This window comes from Hemitrygon akajei, unplaced genomic scaffold (genome assembly GCF_048418815.1).
Source record: "Hemitrygon akajei unplaced genomic scaffold, sHemAka1.3 Scf000035, whole genome shotgun sequence".
NCBI classification, from domain to species: domain Eukaryota; kingdom Metazoa; phylum Chordata; class Chondrichthyes; order Myliobatiformes; family Dasyatidae; genus Hemitrygon; species Hemitrygon akajei.
The window spans coordinates 6,093,148-6,105,597 of record NW_027331921.1 but is presented as its reverse complement, the minus strand read 5'-3'; the positions used below and the strand labels follow the sequence as shown (position 1 = coordinate 6,105,597).

The following is a 12,450-nucleotide window of genomic DNA, read 5'->3' as shown; positions in this document are numbered from 1 at the left end:
ATCACTCATGACCCTAACCCTAATACACACTATCACACACTCCCTTGGTCAAACATAGAGTGAAGCTCCCTACGCACTCTCCCATCACACGGTACTGCGGACAAACACAAAGTAGACCTCCCTCCACACCAACCCAATACAACCTCCCGTGGTCAGATAGGAAATGAAACACTCTCTGCTTCATCCCGCCGCACACTCCCGTGGTCAACCATAGCATGATGTCTACCGGTGACATCACAGGGGTCAATAAACGAGAGAAGTTCCCTCCACAGTCCTATCACAGAGATATCTGACGCAGAGCGGAACACCATCCAGGAACGCGTCACCGTTACCGGTGTCAGACAAACACATAACGTTCCCCACCCCCCGTCAAAGGCACTCGCCCTCTCCACGTCCTGCAGTAGCTTCTCATCACACGCAACTGGGTCGAACACAGAGTCCCATCAAGCACACACGGGGTGAGACACAGCTTTAAGGTCCCTGCACACCGTCCGATCACACACTCCCGGAGAGAGACATATAGTTTTCTCCCTCTACAATGTCTCGTCACGCACTGCCTGGATCAGACACAGAGTGAATCTCTTTCACCATGGCCTCATCACACATTCCAGCGTTCAGACGTGTAGTGAAATTTCCTGAACGCCGTCCAGTCACACCCCTCCGCGGTCAGTTTCTCGCTGTTACTCCATAGAACCATAAAACCATAGAATACTACAGCACAGTACAGTCCCTTAGCCCTCCATGTTGTGCTGACCCATATAATAGTTAAAAAATGCACTAAACCAACACTACCCCAAAACCCTCCATTTTTCTTTCATCCATGTGCCTGTCCAAGAGGCTCTTAAATACCCCTAATGTTTTAGCTTCCACCACCATCCCTGGCAATCATTGCAGGCAATCACAACCCTCTGTGTAAAAAATCTTACCCCTGATGTCTCCCCTAAACTTCCCTCCCTAAATTTTGTACCTATGCCCTCTGGTGTTTTTTTCTATTGGTGCCCTGAGAAACAGGTACTGATTAACCACCCTAATTATGCCTCTTATAATCTCGTGGACCTCTATCAAGTCCCCTCTCATTCTTCGACTCTCCAAAGAGAAAAGTCCCAGCTCTGCTAACCTTGCTTCATATGACTTGTTCACCAATCAGGCAACATCCTGCTAAATCTCCTCTGCACCCTGTCCATAGCTTCCACATCCTTCCTATGAGGAGGTGACCAGAATTGAACACAATACTCTAAGCGCGGTCTCACCGGAGATTTGCAGAGCTGTAACATGAACTCTTTACTCTTGAACTGAATATCTCTGTTAATGACGCCTGGCATGCCATAGGCCTTCTTAATTACCCTATCAACCTGCGCAGGGACATTGAGGGATGTATGGATTTGAACCCCAAGGTCAACTTTGTTCATCCACACTCTTATGTAACTGACCATTAATCCTGTACTCAGTCTTCTGGTTTGTCCTTCCAAAATACATCAGCTCACACTTGTTCGGATTGAACTGCATCTGCCATTTTTATGCCCAACTCTGCAGCCTGTCTATATCCTCTTGTAACCTTCGACAACATACAGCTCCATCTTCAGCTCCTCCAATCTTCGTGTCATCCACAAACTTACTCACCCATCTTTCCACCTCCACATCCAGGTCATTTATAAAAATCACAAACAGCAGGGGTCCCAGGACAGATCCCTGCGGCACTCCACTAGTCACCGACCTCCAGGCAGAATACTTTCCTTCCACAACTACCCTCTGCTTTCTTCCTTTACGCCATTTTTTTTATACAAACTCCTTCCACACCGTCTCATCACAAACTCCCGGGATCAGACACTGAGTGAAGCTCCTTCTGCAACATCCCATAACTCACTCCCGTATTCAGACACAAAGCGAAGTCCCCGCTGCACCGTCCCGTCACACACTCCCGGATTCAGAGTGCAGCTCTCTCTCCACGGTGCTATAACACACTTCAGAGGTCAGACATGAGGTGATTCGCTCTGGGCACTGTCCCAACATACAATCTCTCGGTCATGCACAGAGTGAAGCTGGATCCATACCGTCCCATCCGACATTCCCGGAGTCAGACATAGAAGGAAATTTTAATGCTACGTCCCACAATCCCGAAGTCAGACCCAGAGTGAATCCACCTCCACAACATCCCACCACACTCTCCTGAGTTCAGTGACAGAATACAACTTCTTCCAGGGAGACGCGTCACAAACTGACCAGCTCAAACACAGAGGGAATCACTCTCCATACCTTCTCTTCACACACTCCCGATGTCAAGCACAGAGTGACGCTTCCTCTCTCCATGCCTGTCCTGTGATGAGGAGCGGGTGAAAGAGGGGGATGATGCCTCACCTCTTCTGCTGGTCAGGAATTCACAGATTTGAGCCTTGGTTTCGTTGACAGATCTGTACTTCGTTTCCATCTCAGTGAACTGGTGACGGAGATCGCTGTGCATTCGTTTAAGATCGGAAAGATTAGAGTTGAGCGCAGAGAGATTCTTGAGACAGGTTCTCCGGGTGATCTGAGACTGACGAATCTGTGATACTGAGAGAGATGGTGAATGATGTTTAGCGTTTACAGTGACACGTGAGTCAGCGTCACGCTACCGAACGGGTCACAGAGAGTGTTGTGTCAGTGTCACGGTGAAGGGTGTCACAGTGAAGGATGTGCTGGTGGCACAGTGAGAGGAGTAGGCACCATATTGAGGGGCGTGTCTGTGTCACGCTGAGGGGTATATCAAAGTCCCGGTGAAGATTTTGTTGATTTTACAGTGGGATTCTGCGTCAGTATCGTGCGGGGCATTTCCGAGTAGCTCTGTGGAAAATGTCGGTGTCACTGTGGTAGGTGTTTAGGTGCACTGTCGAGGGTTGAGCCGAGTCATAATGAAGGGTTTCTTGACGTCACGGAGAGGGAAAAATCAGAGTGAGGGGCGTGGTGGTGTCACGGTGGGTAGAGAATCTGTGTCATGGTGTGGGGTGAGCTGGTCTCACAGGGAGAGGTGTGTCTGTTTCACAGTGAAAGGCATGTTATGGCTACGACTGGTGTGACAGTATCACGCTGAGGTGCGCGTCAATGTCACGGAGGTTTCGCTGTGAATTTCGGATCCCCTATTACGGTCAGGGGTTTGCTTGTGTCAGGGTGAGGTCTGGGTAATTGCATCAGTGAGCGATGCATCTGTGTTAAGTTGAGGGGCGAAACTGTCTCGGTAAGGGGTGTTACAGTGACGTGTGAGTCTTTGTCACGGTGCGGAGCTGAACGTGTCAGGTTGAGGAGCGTGTCGGTGTCACAGTGAGTGGTGTCTTAGTGTCATTGTCAAGGGGTGTCGGTGTCACTGTGGTGCTTTACAATCACAATTTATTTACATCTGGAGACCGTTCGGCTCAACTTGGGTCGAGGGCCCGTCAGCAATCACGATAATGGCGGAAGGAACTAGGCAGAGTTGGCAGATCCTACGGTTCGATATATTTCCCATGTTCACTTTCAGTGTGTGGGTGAATTCAGCCGTGTCCCCCACTGGGACTCCCTTCCACCCACCAGCCGCGGTCTCTCCTTCCACCACGATCACCCCTCCCTCTCTCAATCCCAGTTACATTGAGCCTCATCGCTGAGAGTCCAAATTCCTTGACTTCCCCGGACTGACAGCGTCTCTCTGATTCCAGAAACTTAGTCACGTATCCTGAATCTGATTGATTAAGTTGGAACTGTGGGTGTTTGACTGAGCCCTCAGGGGAACCTTATCCAGAATATGGGAATACATGGGATGCACGGGGAATTGGCTGTCTGGATTCAGAGTTTTACGGTCATGTTTCATTCCACTCGGTTAGTTTACGGTCTGACTCCAACCGGAGTTCGTTCTACTCACCATGGATCGACAGCCCGACCACTGCCAGGAAGAGGACGGACGTCACTAGGCAGAGTAAGCAGATCTTACGGTCCGGTCTATTTCCGATGTTCTCGTTCGGCTCCTGTTTATGCGGACCTGTGGAGAGACCATTCAGATAAACAGAAGGAGAGGAAAGGAGGAAAGGGTATGCTGTGAGGGGAGCGATGGGCGGGAAAATGTGAGACAATGGGGGAGAGAAAACTAGAAGGGAAAGGACCTAGGAAATGTCCGCGTGAGAAGAGGAAGCGATGTTCGATGTGAATGGGGAGTGGGATGTGTGAGAGAGACAGAGAAAAAGTTGGGAAGAGAGGGGAAATGACGAGAGAAAAAAAGTGTGAGAGATGGGAGAATAGACAATGGAGCGAGAGAGAGGGGTGCGTAAGAGTGGAAAGAGAGAGTGTCACGGGTTTATCATTTTTCCTATCTGTATCATTGTTTGCCCGCTTTGTTCATTTTTCACGAATGAGATAAATGACGGTCTTGTGGGGGTGAACATGTTGTGGGGATTTTCGTGGACTCCATTGTGTTTCTACGTTTTGTGGCTGCTGACAAGGAGAAGGGCAGCACGGACACGTGATGGTTAGCGCAGCGCTTTACAGTACCAGCGACCCGGGTTCAGTTCCCGCCGCTGCTTGCAAGGAGTTTCCAATACTCCCCATGAGCCAGTGGATTTCCTCCGGGTGATCTGGGTTCCTCCCATAGTACAAAGACATATCGGTTTTTCGGTTAATAGTTTATTGAAAATTTAACTGTCATTAAAAAGGAATAATTCAGAGTATTGTTGGCATCGCGGCCTGAATGGCCGGAAGAGCCGATTCTGAACTGTTTCTCTATAATAAAAAAAAACAAAATAAATTTTGAGGAAAAATTGATAAAAGATGGTGGGAAATGGTATACATATACAACCGGACCACCCGGTGTTTGTGATGGGTATGACTGTCCTGGATGAAAATAGAGATGGGAGGCTGTAAAATCTCAGACGACACAAAGATTGGAGATGTTGTGGACAGTGCGTAAGATCGCCAATAGATTCAGTGGGGTATGGGTCAGTTGTAGATCTGGGTGGAAAATGGCAAACAGAGTTTAGCTCAGGTTAGTGTGAGGTATTTTCCTTTGGGGCGTTAAATGTGAAAGGAGAGGAGACAGTTAACGACAGAACCCTTAACTGTCGATAGAGAAAGGGATCTCGGGTTGATCACGCGGTTCAATGGAGAGATAAAGAGTTAACTGCAGACGGGCCTTTGACAAAGTCTCTCTCATGGGAGATCCATTCACAAGATTGTGATGACTGGGATTCTCAGTGAATTGGGAATTAAGTTTCCGTACTGGCTTGTCCACAGAACCCAGAGGCCGGCGGACGTCCGTGACTGGTGGTGTTACCCACGGGACCTCTAATGTCTGTGGCCAAGACTTATGCGAAGCGGGGCATTTAACACGGCTTTGTGTGTTTCGAACATCCTGCATCGTAGACCAGCCAGTACAGCACAGGAACAGGCCTTTCGGCCGGCAATGCTGTCCACGATGCATTCCCTCTGGTGTTAGATATTTCACATTTGTGAATGATAGCCTCTGTAACTCTTCTGATCTTGTGCTATCTCTGAGCATTTCGAATACCAAGGTGCAACATTTTACGTTTCTCCGGGTTAAACAGCATCTGCCAGTCCTCCATCACATATCAGAAACTGATCCATGCCCTACGGAATTGAATGCAGGTCCTCTAAGCGATCCACAACACCCATCAACCTATCATCTACAAACATACCAAACCACCCACCTACATTCTCATCCAGATCGTTCATATATATAACCATATAACAATCTCAGCACTGTAACAGGCCATCTCGGCCCTTCTAGTCAGTGCAGAACGCTTACTCTCACCTAGACCCACCGACCCACACTCAGCCCATAACCTTCCATTCCTTTCCTGTCCATATACCTATCCACTTTACTTTAAATGGCGATATCGAGCCTGCTTCCACCACTTCCACTGGAAACTCGTTCCACACAGCTACCAATCTCTGTGTAAAAATGTACCCTCTAAACTTTTGCTCCTTAACTCTCAACGCATGTCCTCTTGTTTGATTCTCCCCTGCTGTCAATGAAAAAAAAACCTATCCACGTCAACTAGATCTATCCCCCTCATAATTTTAAATACCTCTATCAAGTCCCCCCTCAAGCTTCTACGCTCCAAAGAATAAAGGCCTAACTTGTTCAAACTTTATTTGTGTTAGGTGCTGAAACCCAAGTAACATTCTCGTAAATGTCCCCTATACTCCCTTTATTTTGTTGACATCTTTCCTATAGTTCGGTGACCAGAACTGTACACAATTCGCCATATTTTGCCTTCACCAATGCCTTGTACAATTTTAACATTACATACCACTCCTATATCTGATTCAATGATCTGATTTATAAAGGCCAGCATACCAAAAACTTTCTTCACCACCCTATCCACATGAGATTCCACTACCAGGGAACTGTGCACCATTATTACTAGATCACTCTGTTCTACTGCATTCCTCAATGTCCTACCATTTACGGTGTATGTCCTATTTTGATTATTCCTAGCAAAATGTAGTACCTCAATCCTATCAGTATTAAACTCCATCTTCTATCTTTCAGCCAACATTTCTAACTGACCCAAATCTCTCTACAAGCTTTGAAAACCTACTTCATTATCCACAACGCCACCTATCTTAGTATCGTTTACATACTTACTATTCTAATTTACGACCCCATCATCCAGATCATTAATGTATAGGACAAACAACATTGGACCCAGTACTGATCCCTGAGGCACACCACTAGTCACCGGCCTCCAACCTGACAAACAGTTATCCACCACTACTCTCTGGCATCTCCCATCCAGGCACTTTTGAATGCATTTTACTGCTTCAAAATTAATACCTAACGATTGAACCTTCCTAACTAACTTTTCGTGTGGAACCTTGTCAATTACCTACCATATAGACAACATATAGATAACATCCACTGCTTCTCCATTGTCAACTTTCCTTGTACCCTCTTCAAAAAATTAAATAAGATTTGTCAAACATGAACTTCCACGCACAAATCCATGCTGACTGTTGGTTATCAGACCCTGCCTATCCAGATAATTAGAAGTAATTCAGATAGACATTAATGATAGGAGAGATCCTATCACTTAGATGCAGATCACTTCATTGGAGTAGAACAAGGTTATTCAATCACAAAATGCAGACTAAAGTATCAAAATTACAGAGAAATTGTAGTTTAGGCAGACTATAAGGTTCAAAAGCCACGAAAAGAAGGATTTGAGGTCAAGAGTACATCTTATCGTGTTTGGGGTCCGTTCAATAGTCTGATTACTGTAGTGTAGAAGCTGTCCTTGAGGCTCCTGATACATGCTTTCGCATTTTCCCACCGATGGGAGGGTGCAGAAGACAGAATGTCCGGTGACCCTTAATGATGCTGGGTGCTTTGTCGGAGCAGCAGTATGGGTAGAAAGAGTTCATGGAGGGGAGGCTGGTTTCGGAGCTGGGCTCAGCTCTTTCCACAACGCCCTGCTGTTTCCAGCGATCATGAGCGGAGCAGTGTTTATATTCTTAGTGAGGAACCAGGACGTTTCATGAGAACAGGGTTGTAGACATGGTGAGCAGGGAAGAAAATAAAACATTTAAATTTTTCACTTAACTTGGTAGACTACTCTGTGTGATGGTGTGGGACCAAGGGGAATTTGATTGACTGATATGTCCGGATTGATAGGCATAATGGATGCTTGACAAGTCCCGTATCAGGATCCAGATGGCAGATCACTATGGAAGATAGGAGACAGGAATGTAGAGAGAGACGAAGTAGGAATTGAGCAGTGAGATTGGACGGCAGAGGGAAAGATAGGGAAAATAAACCAGAGAAGAGGGAAGGAGATGACAGGTGGCGTGACACCCAGGAGGACCTTTTGGGCGGATTTGACTGTGGAGGACAGACCAGGAACTGGCAGTAGATGTACCATACAGAGGCTTGAACAAAGCTATTAACAAGGGCTCAGATGGGAGACTGGTGTGAAGATGGTTTGGAACCCAAGGAGATCTCTCTGACTGATTTAATTGAGGAGGTGTACATAGAATTTAACAAGAACCCAGATAGTATATCGCTCTGGGAGATAGTGTGAGATGCAGGGAGGGATGGCTGATCCGGTATACATTTAGCTCGGCGATAGGAGAGAAGGTTTACGGTTGCAGTTAATTTCTCAGACTGGAAGCCCGTCACTAGCGTTCCTCGCGGGCGGTCGGTGGTGGGACCAGTGAACTTTGTCATCTATATCGACCATTTATAGCAGAGTATACAATACACGGTAGGTGAGCTTGCAGATGACTTTAACGTTGATGGCGTTTTAAATAGTGAAGACAATTATCTCTTACAGTGGGATCTCGATTCGCTGGGGAAGTCGGCTGAACAGGAGCACATGCAATTTAAAGAAGAAGAAAGAGATATATAACATGTATAGACAACAAGGACGAAATACGATGCTTGAGGAGTATAAAAAGTGTAAGAAACATTTAAGTAATAAATCAGGAGGGCTAAAAGAAGACATGAGGTTGCTTTGGCAGTCAGGGTGAAGGATAATCCGAAGAGCTTCTACAGGTAAGTTGAGCAAAAGCATAGTAAGGGATAAAATTTGTCCTCTTGAAGATCAGAGTGGTCGGCTATGTATGGAACCAAAACAAATGGGAGAGATATTAAATGTTTTTGGCGAATGTATTTACTATGGAAACTGGAATGGAGCCATGGAAACAAGGCAAACATGTAGGGAGGTCATGGAACTTACACCGATTAAAGAGGAGGAGGTGCTGCTGACTTGAGGAAAATCAGAGTAGATAAATCCCCATGACCTGACAGGTATTCTCCTGGAGCCTGAATGAGACTAGTGTTGAAATTGCAGTGGCCCTGGCAGAAATATTTAAAATGTCGATATCCACGGGTCAGGTGCCGGAGGATTGGAGGATAGCTCATGTAGTTCCGTTGTTTAAAAAAGGCTCAAAAAGTAAACCGGGAAATTATAGGCCGGTAAGTTTCACATCGGTAGTAGGTAAATTATTGAAAGGAATACAAAGAGATAGGATCTACAAGTATTTGGATAGACAGGGACTTATTAGAATCAGTCAGCATTGCTTTGTGCATGGTAGTTCATATCTAACCAATCTGTTAGAGTTTTTCAAGGAAGCTACCAGGAAAGTGGATGAAGGGAAGACACTGGATGTTGTAAGGCCTTTGATAAGGTCCCGCATGGGAGGTTAAATAGGAAGATTCAGTCGCTAGGTATAAATGGAGAGGTAGTAAATTGGATTAGACATTGGCTGAATGGAAGAAGCTAGAGAGTGGTAGTGGAGGATAGCTACGCTGAGTGGAGGCCTGTGACTAGTGGTGTGTCACAGGGATCAGTGCTGGGTCCATTGTCATTTATCATCTAAATCAATGATCTGGAAGATAATGTGGCAAATTGGATCCGCAAATTTGCTGATGATACAAAGATTGGAGGTGTAGTGGACAGTGACAAGGTTTTAAAAGCATGCAGAGGGATTTGGACCAGTTGGAGGAATGGGTAGAAAAATGGCAGATGGAGATTAATGTGTGAGGTATTGCAGTTCGGAAGGTCAAACCAAGGTAGAACATAAAAGGTAAATAGCAGGACACTGAGGAGTGCATTAGAACAGAGGGATCTGGGAATACAGATACAAAATTCCCTAAAAGTAGCGTCACATGTAGATAGGGTTGTAAAAAGAGCTTTTGGTACATTGGCCTTTATAAATCAAAGTATTGAGTATAAGAGTTGGAATGTAATGGTGAGCTTGTATAAGACATTGGTGAGACCGAATTTGGAGTATTGTGTGCAGTTTTGGTCACCTAATTACAGGGAGGATATTTATAAGGTTGAAGGAGTGCAGAGAAGGTTTACAAGGATGTTGCAGGGACTTGAGAAACTGAGTTACAGAGAAAGATTGAATAAGTCAGGACTTTATTCCCTGGAGCGACGGAGAACGACGGGTGGTTTGATAGACGTGTATAAAATTATGCAGCTGTATAAAATTATGATGGGTATAGATAGAGTGAAGGTAAGCAGGTTTGTTCCACTGAGGTCAGGGGAGGAAAAAAAAAAGCAGAGGTCATGGGTTAAGGGAGAAGGGGGAAAAGTTTAATGATAGATAGATAGATAGATAATTTATTCATCCCCATGGGGAAATTCCAACTTTTTTCCAATGTCCCATACACTTGTTGTAGCAAAACTAATTACATACAATACTTAACTCAGTAAAAAATATGATATGCATCTAAATCACCATCTCAAAAAGCATTAATAATAGCTTTTAAAAAGTTCTTAAGTCCTGGCGGTAGAATTGTAAAGCCTAATGGCATTGGGGAGTAATGATCTCTTCATCCTGTCTGAGGAGCATTGCATCGATAGTAACCTGTCGCTGAAACTGCTTCTCTGTCTCTGGATGGTGCTATGTAGAGGATGTTCAGGGTTTTCCATAATTGACCGTAGCCTACATTAGTGTAGGGTTCTTCAGTAGTGGGAGTGTGGAATGAGCTGCCAGATGATTTAGAGAATGCGGACACACTTTTGACATTTAAGAAAAGCTTACACAGGTATATGAATGAGAGGGGTGTGGACGGATGCGGCCCAGGTGCAGGTCAGTGGGACTAGGCAGAAAAATGGTTCGGCACAGCCATGATAGGCCAAATGGCCTGTTTCTGTGCTGTAATGTTCTATGGTTTTATGGTTCTATATGGCGGTTAAGATTGCATCTTCATCAGTCAAGGCTGTCAGTACAGGAGTCGAGAGGTCCTTTTGCAGTTGTCCACGACGTAGGGTATGCCGACCTTGCAGTAAAGTGTTCACTCTCTGTCCACCTCCTCCAAGTGAAATGCCACTGAGCAGCAAAGATTGCAGAGCGAGCTTTACCGGAACACTGCCGAGACTCGAGGGACTGAGTTATGGAGATAATTCAGCCAGGTTAGGATTTTATAACTTGTTCATGGGTGACTGACAGGGATTTATAAAACCACGTGGGACAAGACAAGGTGAATGAGCAGTTATTTTCTATAGACTTGGAGAATCGAGGATCAGTGTGCACAACTCTGAAGTGATAGCAGAAAGAGATTTAACTGCGGACCAGACTGACATTTTTTTTAAGCAGACGGTGCTCCGTCTATGGAACAAACTGGCAGAGGAAATGGTCGATGCAGATGCATTGTCACCCGTACACTTGTACGGATATCACGAGACCCCCTCAGAATGGCGTCATCAATATGAACACTGACCTGCCTGCGCAGTCACTGGCATTTCTCCTGGTCCCGAGGCAATAGGAGGATCTTCATCCTTAGCGACGAGAAGTCCATTGTGGCGAAGGTTCAGCAGAGAATAGGTGTGGTCCAGACCATCTGGGAGAGAATGGAAGAGACTGTGAGAGAGAGAGACAAATAGAAGGACAAGGGGATTGGGGGGTAGGGAAGGTGTGGATTGAGAGACAAGAAGATAATATGAGGGAGATGAGGAAGTGAATAGAGAAAGACGTGGAGAATGAGCAGCAGATAGAGAGATGGATGAAGAGCGGAAATAGGGTGAGAGATGAAGTCTATGGGCGGGAAAATGGGAGAGAATGGGGGGACAGAAAGAAGGGAGAAATTCAACAGGCAGTGGGGATGGAGCGGAGGGAGAGAGGTTATAAGTGAAGTGAGAGTGATAAGTGTGAGAACGTTATGGAAAGTCAGGGAGAGAGGGGTAGAGTGAGGGGAGAAAAAAGTGGCAGAGGGTGCGAGAGGGACAGAAGCAGAGAGATTAATTTGGTGAGATAGAGCGGATAAAGTGAGGGTTAAGTTTTTATTATTTTAATCGTAGTTGTATCATGGTTGGCAACCTCTGTTCTTTTTTCACACACTGGAAATATGACGGTCTTGTGGGGGTTAACATGTTGTGGGGATTTTCACGCTCTGTTCCTTTCTTTCCTGGCTGATTGCAAGAGGAAGAGTGGTAGGTAAAGTAGTGGTTTACAGTGCCAGAGTCCATGTTAAACAAATATCAATATATTTTTAAAAAGATAAACCGCAAGGTTGATTATCATTTACATATACAAGCGGGTGTTAGGTTGTTTGTGATGTGGATGACTGAAAATGGAGATGGGTGGCTGGGGAAATCATAAGACCATAGGACCATAGGATATAGGAGCAGAAGTAGGTCATGTGTCCCAACGAGTCTGCTCCGCCATGCAGTCATGGGCTGAACCAATTCTTCCAGGCTTCCCCACAGCCCTTCCTTCTCCCGTACCCTTTGACAGGGGAACCTCTCTGTCTCTGCCTTAGGATTTTGCCTCCGTAGCCGTTGGTGGCAACGAATACCACAGATATTTTCCACCCTCTGACTGAATTAATTCCCCTGCATCTCAGTTCTAGAAGTCCGTCCTTCAATCCTGACTCGTCGTCTCTTGCCCTAGACTCCCCTACCATGGGAAATAACTTTGCCATATGTAATCCGTTCAGGCCTTTTATCATTCGGACCTTTTCCATGAGATTCTCCCTCATTCTCC

At 45.7% G+C, this 12,450-nt stretch overlaps 1 protein-coding gene across 1 annotated transcript in view; it reads right to left on the bottom strand.

Annotated features, from left to right (window-relative positions):
• Positions 1 to 152: 152 nt before the first annotated feature.
• The window catches only part of LOC140720046 (uncharacterized), a 45,339-nt gene continuing 33,041 nt past the window's right edge, over positions 153 to 12,450 (bottom strand). Inside the window, exons 6-9 of the mRNA XM_073034945.1 lie at positions 11,189 to 11,308; positions 3,866 to 3,982; positions 2,356 to 2,547; positions 153 to 421 (exon numbers count right to left, since the gene is read on the bottom strand). Of these exons, the coding sequence (XP_072891046.1) occupies positions 153 to 421; positions 2,356 to 2,547; positions 3,866 to 3,982; positions 11,189 to 11,308 (698 nt within the window). The remainder of the gene's footprint in view (positions 422 to 2,355; positions 2,548 to 3,865; positions 3,983 to 11,188; positions 11,309 to 12,450) is intronic.